The 10,659-nt window shown below is 51.4% G+C and overlaps 1 protein-coding gene across 1 annotated transcript; it reads left to right on the top strand.

The window, feature by feature from the left end:
* The first annotated feature begins 959 nt into the window (after positions 1-959).
* On the top strand, positions 960-3,532 carry ELFN2 (extracellular leucine rich repeat and fibronectin type III domain containing 2). The gene has a single exon (XM_013947380.2). The coding sequence runs from the start codon at positions 975-977 to the stop codon at positions 3,378-3,380; it is 2,406 nt and encodes an 801-aa protein (XP_013802834.1). The 5' UTR covers positions 960-974; the 3' UTR covers positions 3,381-3,532.
* Positions 3,533-10,659: the final 7,127 nt, after the last annotated feature.

Below are 10,659 nucleotides of genomic sequence, written 5' to 3'. Positions count from 1 at the left end.
CTTCTACCTCCACTCAGTCACCTTCCCCCATGTCCCTGGCTGTGACTATGTTACATAACAGCACCCAAATACCCTTCTTCATACCCCTGATATGAGATTACATGTCATGAGGGTTCCCTTTTCAAAGACTTATCAGCACAGGAAGTGGTCCCAGTCCTCCCTTGATTGCACCCCCAACAATGCTGTCTCTTCCCTATCTCCCCCTTCTCATGAAACGTCCCAGTGTATTTTCTTATCTCAGATCTCCCCCCAGCTGATGCCTCCTCTTGTCTGCTGTGTGCTTTCTTTTCCAGATTCCAGTGACAGATGGATCTCTCTTGTGCACACGTGCTCTTTCCCTCTCTGTATTTTTGTTTTCAACATGTTTGATCTGAAGTTCTGAAGCTTCTCAGAGGGAACCCGGGAGAGAAGGAAGAGGAGGAGGAGGAGGAGGAGGAGGAGGAGGAACCGAGGGAGTGTGAGCGACAGAAGAGGCAGCCCTGCCTTGTTCTTCCAAATCACGCTGTGGTGGTGGGGTGGGGGGCAGAGGGGGAAGGGTGGGTTTGTTTTGGGGTGGTTTTGGTGTGGGTGGGGGGTGGGTGGGAGGGAGAAAAGTGGGAAAGGTGGGGGAATCACTGCTGAGCATCAAAGAAGATTCGTTGTCAACGGTCTCAATTTTTGTTTAGGAAAGAAGCACAAGGTAGTTCCCTTCCAGCCCACTCTTCCTGTGTCCTAGATTTTCAGTGTGCTGGAAGTGGATTGTGTGTATTCCCCCTGCTCCATGCTCCTGGTTTGACCCAGAGAGCAAGAAGAAATGATGGTGATGACACCCAATAGGACTGGGGTGCTCATGCCCTTCCACTGCTAAACCCCTAGTAACTGGCCTCTTTCTTTTCTCTCTGCCCCTTACTTCTCTTTTTCTGTGGTTGTAGGATTTTAGGTCTTTTTGTTATTTGGGGTTTTTTTTTGGCCTGCTGAGGGCGCCACTGCAGACCATGATGTGCCTGGGGGTGTGGGCAACTGCCCTGCTCTGCTTGTTTTCCCCTGGCACCGTGCAAGGTGACTGCTGGCTGATTGAGGGGGACAAAGGTTATGTGTGGCTGGCCATCTGCAGCCAGAACCAGCCTCCATATGAGACCATCCCCCAGCACATCAACAGCACAGTGCACGACTTGCGTCTGAATGAAAATAAGCTCAAAGTGGTGCTGTACTCCTCCCTCAACCGTTTCGGCAACCTGACCGATCTGAACCTGACCAAGAATGAGATCTCTTACATCGAGGATGGGGCTTTCATGGGCCAGTCAAACCTCCAGGTCTTGCAGTTGGGCTACAACAAACTCACCAACCTGACGGAGGGCATGTTGCGGGGCATGGCCCGGCTCCAGTTCCTTTTTGTTCAGCACAACCTGATTGAATTGGTCACCCCTACTGCCTTCTCTGAGTGTCCCAGCCTGATCAGCATCGACCTGTCATCTAACCGTCTCAGCCGCCTGGAGGGGAACACTTTCACCAGCTTGAGCAATTTGATGGTATGTGAACTGGCTGGCAATCCCTTCAACTGTGACTGTAGCCTCTACAGCTTTCTTAACTGGCTGGCACTCTTCAACAATGTCACCAAGAACTATGACCGGCTCCAGTGTGAGACTCCACGGGAGTTTGCTGGGTACCCGCTCCTGGTGCCTCGGCCCCACCACAACCGCAATGCCATCACCATCTTCCAGTCCATGTGCCGAGGTGGCACCATCCCCTCCCTGTCCAGGGTCAACCCCACCCCTTATACCCCTGACTCCCAGCGAGATCTGGATGAGGGCTCAGCCATCAGTCCTGGGGACTTCCTCTCCGTTAAGCCTCCAGCCTCTTCCACCACCGACTCCTCCTTTAGTCCCAGCATCAAGCTCCATGATGTTACCATCACCTCAGCTATCCTGATGGTAACCATCCCCATGCCCTACAGTAAGATGTATGTGCTGGTCCAATACAACAACAGCTATGTTTCCGACATTGCAACACTGAAGAGCAAGAAGGAATATGTCACTGTCAACAAGCTGAAGGCCCACACTGATTACACTTTCTGTGTGGCCTCCATCCGGAACAACCGGCGCTACAACCACACTTGTCTGACCTTTGCAACCAGAAGCAAAGGCAGGGAGGACCCTATCTCCAGCACTTCCACTACAACACACTACATCATGACCACCCTGGGTTGCCTCTTTGGGATGGTCATTGTCCTTGGGGTGGTGTACTATTGTTTGCGGAAGCGGAGGATGCAGGAGGAGAAACAGAAGTCCCTCAATGTCAAGAAGACCATCCTAGAAATGCGTTATGGATCAGATATTGATACAAGTACCATGGTCCACCCTTCCCAGAAGCTGGGTGAGCCACCAGTCATCCCTGTCTCACGGATGTCCTCCATCCCTTCCATGATTGGAGAGAAGTTGCCCCCATCCAAATCCATGGAATCTGGGATGGAGACCCCTAAAGTCACTACTAAAGGCAACTACATTGAAGTACGGACTGGTGGTGGGGATGGGCTGGAACGGACCCAGCGGGATGAGGATCTGAGGGAACTTGACAATGGGCAAGGCTCAGCTGCTGAGATCTCTACTATTGCCAAGGAAGTAGACAAGGTCAACCAGATCATCAACAACTGCATTGATGCCCTCAAGCTGGACACAGCCTCCTTCCTGGGTGGTGGGACTGGCGTTGACTCAGACATGGCCTTTGAGTGCCAGTCCATCCCTGCCAGTTCCTCAGGTGGGCTAGAGCGGCCCAGCTTTCTTTCCCCACCCTACAAAGAAAGCTCCCACCACCCTTTGCAGCGCCAGCTGAGTGCAGATGCTGCTGTGGCCAGAAAGACTTGCAGTGTTTCCTCTAGTGGCTCCATCAAAAGCGCCAAGGTCTTCAGCTTGGATGTGCCTGACCACCCACCACTGAGCAAGTCTGACTCCAAATACATTGAGAAGGGCAGTCCACTCAACAGCCCTTTGGATCGTCTTCCCTTGGTGTCCCCGGGCGCCATCCACCACTTGGAGGTCAAGCCTTCCTACCACTGCAGCGAGCACCGACACTCCTTTCCGGCCCTGTACTATGAGGAAAGTGCTGACACCTTGAGCCAGCGAGTATCATTCCTCAAGCCACTCTCCCGGTCCAAGCGAGACTCCACGTACTCCCAGCTCTCCCCCAGACACTACTTCTCGGGCTACTCCTCCAGCCCAGAGTATTCATCAGAGAGCACCCACAAGATCTGGGAGCGATTCCGGCCTTACAAGAAGCACCACAGGGAGGAGGTTTACATGGCGGCTGGGCATGCCCTGCGGAAGAAAGTCCAATTTGCCAAGGACGAGGACCTGCATGACATCCTGGATTATTGGAAAGGAGTCTCTGCTCAGCAGAAGCTGTGACTCTGCCTCACTCTTTCCAAGGAAACAATACAAAACAAGAAATCCCCAATGACCAGAAAAAAAAAAGCCACTTGACTGTGAAAAATAAACCGACAACAAAATACTCCCAACAAATACAAAACTGACAAAATCATTTCTTAAAGTTTACAGCAACAACGGAAAACTCTCACACACACAGACACACACACATACTGAATTGTCTCTACTGTGTAACAGGGACCATTGTTAATGCCTGCAGATGGTTGCAAAGAGCAGCCTGTTCTGATACTGTGGTAACAACGCTTGAGTGTGGAGGGATGGGACTGGCCTGGGAGGGGGTGGCAGCAGTGGCAGTGGAAGGGCAGGGAAGAACACTCACTGAGCACGAAACTTGGTTGTGAAATATTGCTCTTTCTGTTGCTGTTGCCACTTGAGGGCTGATTTTTCTTTTGGGTGGGATGGGAGGACCTTGAATTAGTAAGAGCTTCTCTGCCCACCTCATACACCTCCAGATCTTCCATCACACTACTTTTTCCCCTCTCCTTTGGCAGCGGAGGCTTTTCTCACCCTCCTGTCCCCTTCCAATATTGGTGGGATTTGTTGGAGGAAGTTCTCTCACTCCTTCTCCTTTTCCTCTTCTCTACTCCTCTCTGTTAGGGCTCCCTAGGCTTGTGCTTTCTATCCAAATACTTTATGAACCTCCATCCAGAGGAGGTATGAAGGGCAGAGGGAGGAAGGATCTGCCACACAACAGTTTTTGTGCCCTTGCTGCTCTGTCCCCTTCTCCCACCATGTTAGTGCTGATGAATGCCCAGAGACTTTGGAGTGGTGGGCATTCCCCAGGTCTGCCCAGAGCCAGTCATCTGCCAGTGAGTGAGGCCCAAGGGTATGACTGTGCTCTTTGGGGCAAGTCAGGTCCTCAAGAGGGGCTGGTGGAGGAAGAGGCAGGAAGATTTGATACCTCAGAGGTATAAAGGGTTCCCCACCTGTCCCTGTCTCCCCATGGGTGTCATAGGTCAGGGGTCCCTCTCCCCATTCACACCCATGCTCATTCTGCCCTTGTGCAGTAGGTTTTGTGTTCCCTATTCATGCCTCCCTTCCTATGAGGAAGGGATTTGGATCTGATCTTCTGCAGCCTGTCCCAACTGACTTGCACCATGGGGGAGTGGGAGGGCATCTCCCATCCTTCTTGCTTGCTTGGGAGGGACAGAGCAAGAGGATTTGAACAGTATAATTCCTGTTTCTTCATTCATGAGGTTGACAGAAAACCACTAAGTGGCTTTCCCTTGAATAGGATACTCTGGCATGGATAGGGGACAGCCTAGGGTGAAGGCAGGAGCACAGAAAATGAAAAGCATGTGAGAAGGGGCCTTGGAGAAGCCCAAGAGCGATGGCTCCAGGAAAAGCACTCTTTGTGTGTGCAGCTATACTGGGAGTATCAGGATAGAGAAGGATGACAGCCCCTGGATGGCACTAGATACTTAGAAGCCCTCAGGAGAGTCGGAACAACTTTTTGCCTCCTAAACCCTCCACCTTCTTGCACTCAGCTGCCACAGACCTTCTTAAGGATTTTTTTAATGTCCCAGCAAAAAACTATTTTCCCTTGCTAGCCTCTGACCTCTGTCCCTGGGACAGGAAATGTGCCACAGAGTTGGGAATGAGCCTGCTGCTTTTTCCATTTCGTCCTGTTTCTGAGCAGCCCAGCAAAGCACAATCTTGGCACCTACTCCCCCAAAGTTTGCTTGTCTGGCAGGGGTTGCTGCCTGCTGAGTGGATCTTCACGGCAGCATAGCAGCCCTCCCCTCCATAAGCTGCACAACCCAATCATCCTTGACAATCTTCTGTCCCTATCAGGCTGAGGGTGAGGGCCTGTGTTGTGCTGGCCTCTCCCTAGGGGCTATTTCTTTATGAGGAGCTACTCAGAAGCCCCAGGGTGTTTGGAGGTTCTGGGAGAAGGATGAGGGCGTAGGAGCTCCTGGGAGAGATTTACGCGCTGCCTGCAGAGAAGTTGTCCATCATCTGTCAGATAGCAACATTGCCAGCTGTGAGAGCTAGTTTCTATGCTACAGGTGACATGGCTTCATCTTCTGTAGGTAGGGAGCAGCACTAGGCGGACCAAGCCTGCTGTGGGAAAACCAGAGGGAAAATCCCCAAGGTCTAAACCTGTGAAGATCCTTGGGTTCCCTTCCTCATAGGGATGCTGATGGTAACAATCCTAAGGCAGTCTTGGGGTCCCATTACCTCAGTCCTCTTCACTATCAGCCTGCTTTCCTCCAGTCGAACATTGTGTTGCCTTGAGTTGAGGCCAGAGGTATTCATGGGACTGACTCCACTCTGTAAGAGCTGGTGCAACCTAGGAGAAGGGGTGTGTGTGCACACCTGTATGTGCAGGGGGATGAAGGGAAGTTGCATCACTGCTGCCAGAGGTTCCTCCATGTTGGGATACTGCAGCAAGTCAAGACAGGTAAATGCAATGAGAGTTGCTTAGACACAGCAGAGATCCGTCCAGTTACCACATGGAGCAAGCCCAGTGGTCTTCCAGCATGACAACCATCCAAGCAGGAAAGGCAAATAGCTGGGGGGCAGAACTGGACAGGAAAAGGAAGGTGACAAGCATGGGGGGAGGAAGTCCTGTTCCTCTCCCTCCCTTCCCCCCTGTGCTGTATAGTCCTGTAATCAATTCCACTCATTCTATAGTTTTGGGTGGGAGCCTTAACCTGTAATGGTTTCTGCTCCTTCCTCCCCTCACCCCGACAAGGCAGAAAAGAAAGGTCAGGGGTATATCTATTGTGAGGCCCTTCTTTTGCCTGTGGCAGGGGTAAGACTGGGTAGGGGGGAACAAGCCATTTCTGTTCCCACTGTAGCTCCCCAGCCCAAATCAGTGGGTGAAGTTTGCACAAGATGGACTGTTCTGTGGGAGGAAGAAGGCAAAGGAGGGGAACAAAGTGTCCTGCTTTCCTTCCTCCTCCCTTCTTCCCTGTCCTGCTTCCTCCCCAGGGACAAGGGCTCACAAAGTGATGCCAACCTTGTTGGAGGCAAGCAGATTTACTGTTCTATTTGCATGATGATTTTACTGTATTTTTCTCAGCAAACACCTGTTGTGTATGTGCCAGTTTGTTGGAAGTTATCCCTTTCCCCAAAGTCTCTCCTGTCCTTGTCCCTGTTTCTCCTGCTTCTTTCCCTCAGCCCTGACATGATTTTTATGAGACTCTTATCAGTTTTGGAGGGAACACACTCCAAAGAGAACCCAACTGAATCAGCCCCATAAGAAGCACCCCTTCCCCTTTCAGGTGTTCCCCTCCTCTGGCCCCAAATGCCCTCTTTTAGCTGTTTTTCAGGGTTGCCTGTGAGAGGGGGATGTTTTACATCAAAGGCCTGCTCTTTCTAGCTGTCATCATTCATCCTAATTATTTAGAAACAGGAGTGAGTCTACAAGCAAGGCTATTCTTGGAGGAACAAGGAGTGCCTCATCTGCAGGGAAACCTCTGATATAGTGAAAGCTTGATTTGGAGCCTGTTGCAATCACTAGAAACCCCCTCCATTGATTACAGGGGGCTCTGGATTAGGTCTGTCCTACCTCTCTTCCCCTGGCGGTGGACCTGGCAGAGAGCAGGGTGTGATGAAACCTGTAAGGCCTCTGTGCTGGGGAAGAGTGTGGAGAGACTGCGTGAGGTTTCTAAGCTCTCTATGGCTTGGCTTTGTTGAGAGCCCTGCACTCCTGCCTTCTTCCAGAGCAAAGTGGATCCATGGGGCAGAACTAGGACTGGCTCCCTTCACATTTTGTTTCTGGATTGGTGAATCTTGACAGGGAAAACAATTCACTGCACTGCACTGGAAAGAGAGGAGGGTGAGGAATGAAGGTGGGTGCCAACCTGCCCCCTCCCCGTACAAACAGGCTCAGGGGGAGCCTGGGCTGGACTCCTGTGCCCAGTGGAGTAAACATTAGACCCTAGGATTGCTGTTGCCATGGGGGCAGAGCCTTTTCCCATCCCTGCAGGTGCTGCCCCCATCTTGTGCTGCAGTGCCACATTCCCCTCTTCAGTTCCCCACTCCTCCATGCTGAATAAATCCCTCCTGAGGCAGGTGTGAAATATTCATGACTGACAAATGAAGATTTATGTCAGGCTGAGGAGGCCTCTATGTGTTTGCAATGCTAATCAGCCTGCCTGCCTGGAAGAAGCTCTACCAGGCGGGCTTGGGGGAAGGAGGAGGAGACACAGGAGGGAAGGGGTAACAGGAGCTGAGGAAGGGAGAAGTGGGACTGACACAGGAGGGAAGAGGAGGGTCCCTAAAGGGACAGAGTAATGAGTGTAGGGATAAGGAGGAAATAGATGGAGGGAGATGGAGGGAGTGGAGAAGAGGGACAAGCTGGAAGGAGCAGGGGGAAGAGGTGGCTGCACAGAGAGTGATGGGATGATAAAGGGAGAAAGAGAAAAGGAAGAGAAAAGGTTGACTGGAGGGGTGGAGGCTCTCTGTGAGGGGGTGGGGAGTAGCTCAGCAGTGCCTGAAGAGAAAGCTGGATAGACTTCATGATGAGCTGTGGCCCCTCTCTGTAGGGCAGAGCTCAATGTTACAGGGTGGGCAGCTGCCACACAGGCAGGAACTGGAACAAGGGCCCCGAAAGCACATTTGCCGTGCGTGTTGCTGATCAGAAAGCTCAGCTGCATCTGGAAGCACACACAGCCTCCAAGAGCCTGGAGAACATCCCTTCCACCACCACCTCCTTCAGCACAAGTTGCCCTCAAGAAGACCCTCATGGAGCCACATCCTCTTGCTGGAGTCAGCCTGCTGCTGTCCCACCATCTGAGCAAAAGGAAGCATCTTTGGGATGGTTTTGTGTGGGGAGGACACAGAGTGCTACCCTCCACTGGGCTGTGGGATCTCTTGTAGGGCTGGAGGAACCTGACCCACCTCAGTTGCCCCCTCCCTACCCTCGATAAGGCAGGTGTTTTGGGGTCCTTCCCTGAAGAAGGGACAGAGGGGAGTGTCTGAGTTACCTCCCCCATACACACGCACGCACTCCCACACCCTGTCCCTCCAGCCGCTTTGGCCTTGTACTGTGAGGGGCTCTCTTGGTCTGTTTCTCCTTTGCCTCCTCTGCTTTGTGCTATGAGGAGCTTTCTCCATACCTCTCCCCATTCACCCCTAGCAGGGTAGCTCCCTGCAGGGCAGCCCCAACCCACCCTGTCTGCATCACCCTCTTTCCCTGGATGGAGAGAGGGCGATCTCTGCCCAGCTTCCCTTTCTCCCACTGGGTAGACACCTCCCTTACTCCTTGTCCTGCTAGGAGTTAAATTACCCCTTCCCCTCCTTTCTCTCCTTCCTGACCCTATCTGTCTGCCCCATCCTAGCACATTTGGCTTGGCCTTTGCCTCCCCCATACTACCACCACTGTGAGGCCTTGCTCTTCGGAGGCCTGCTCCCACAGCCTGCTCTCCTGCTTCCCAGGGAAGAGGAAGAGGCTGGCTGGGTCAGGCAGAGATCTGCCGAGGCTGGTACTGCTGGTCCATCCACAAGCACAGCACCTGGGGTGAGGGGGTGGGAAGGGGTGGGCAGCTACAGGACAAAGAGCCAGGGGTTTTCCCCTTGAATGTAATGAAAGGCCTTGGAGGCAGCTGCTGGGATTGGCTCCTTGTGGCCTCTTTGGTGTTCCTCTTTCCGTAACAACCCTGTGACCCCCTTGGTTGTGTATGGACAAATTTGTGTTGGAGTTATGTTCTTTTCTTTTTTTTTCTTTTAGATTTTTATTTCTTTCTCTCTTTTTTTTTTTCTTCCTGTTTTAAAACTGAATGGCACGAAATCATTTTTCCTCAACTTGGAGATTCCTGTATGGAGAAAATCAATTTCTATATTTGCAATAAATTTCTTATTTAAAAAAAAGAACAAAAAAACCCAAAAAACAACAAGCAAAAATATGAAAAGCTGCTTCTGAGTCCATTTGTCCCAGCTTTGCATTGGGAATGAAGTGATATGGGATGGGAAAGAAGGGCATAGGGGAGAAACTAAGAAAGCTGGGGATACACATCTGTGCCAGGGAATGGGAAAAGGGTTCTGGATTCTCCCAAGCACTCAGTGACCATCTGCTTCCCCTGAACACCCTGGGAGCTCCCTGCTTCTCTGTCCTTGGATATCGCCTCATTGTGAGCCCTGTTTGGACATATTGTCATTCTGCTGGGTCCTCAGCCTTATAATGGTGCCAGTCCCCTGCTGCACTTAGCACCCAGTTCATGTTCCAACCTGGGCATGCATATACCATCGCCTGGGCATAGGACAATGCTTGCTCTCCCATCAATCATCTACACAACAAACCCTCAACTGGTGATGAGAGGCATCCTCTGCCCAAGCTCCAGAGCTGTCTGCAGGAAGGCAGTCCATGTGATCCCATTACCTCAGTGTAGATCCCAGGCAATGTGGCCATCGGTAGTGACCGAGCAAGCTGTAGCCTAATCCACCAGCAGATATTCTGACCTCAGCTCTTCCTAAGCATCAGTATTTCAAGTCCAAACTACAGCCAGCAAATCCATGGGTATTAGTGTACTTATGCAAATAAGTAGGCCAATTTGTGCATGGTGACATAACAGCCATTCTCTTACATGTCTTGCTTCTCCCCACCTCCTGTTTGTTCTCATTTCTAGTCTCTTCAAGAGTGATACAGCTGCTTGGTTTAGTGGGCTGCTTCCTTTGCCCTTGTGCATCCAGCTTTGATCAGACTGGTCTAACCATAGCTCCTGAGCTTCCTTCTTGGACATGCTGAGTTTATAACCTTGGGTCCTAGAGTGGGGGTGGCAGGAAGAAGGAATCTTCCAGGGACCGTGAATATGGGTGCAACAGTGACTTTCAGCTCCTTGATAGATATGCCACAGTAGCTGGCGAATCTTATTATGCCTGGATTGATTTAGAGCAGCCTTGGGGGCAAATGCTTCTACAAGCAGATGCTTCCCACTCTCACATACTCTTCCTTGGACTTGGGAAGCATGACTGAAGCATGGTGCTGGGCTCTGCATCTCTGGGGGATAGAAAATGGTGCATGATAACGAGGAGCTCAGCTGAGATTAGTCAAAGCTTTGTGTATTTGGTGGAAGGCTGGATCCCTGGGTCAAGGTGGTGTTCCAGACATCCATATCTCTGCAGTGCAGGGATATGGGCTTTCTGAAACAGAGAAACTCAAAGCCTGGGAGGAATTAATGCATAAATTCTTAACAGGCACAATCTAATCAGAGGAGTGCCTCCATGCTGTTTATTTTGCTGCTAAATTCAATTTTGTCTCCACAGTCCCTGCATTTCAGATGGTTGCTCCACC

The sequence above is a fragment of the Apteryx mantelli genome, chromosome 1 (genome assembly GCF_036417845.1).
Source record: "Apteryx mantelli isolate bAptMan1 chromosome 1, bAptMan1.hap1, whole genome shotgun sequence".
NCBI classification, from domain to species: domain Eukaryota; kingdom Metazoa; phylum Chordata; class Aves; order Apterygiformes; family Apterygidae; genus Apteryx; species Apteryx mantelli.
The sequence above is the reverse complement of the archived record's forward strand: the minus strand, read 5'-3'. Positions and strand labels throughout refer to the sequence as shown.

Coding starts and splice junctions, on each gene's coding strand:
- ELFN2 (XM_013947380.2), top strand. CDS start 975: ATGATGTGCCTGGGGGTGTGGGCAACTGCCCTGCTCTGCTTGTTTTCC.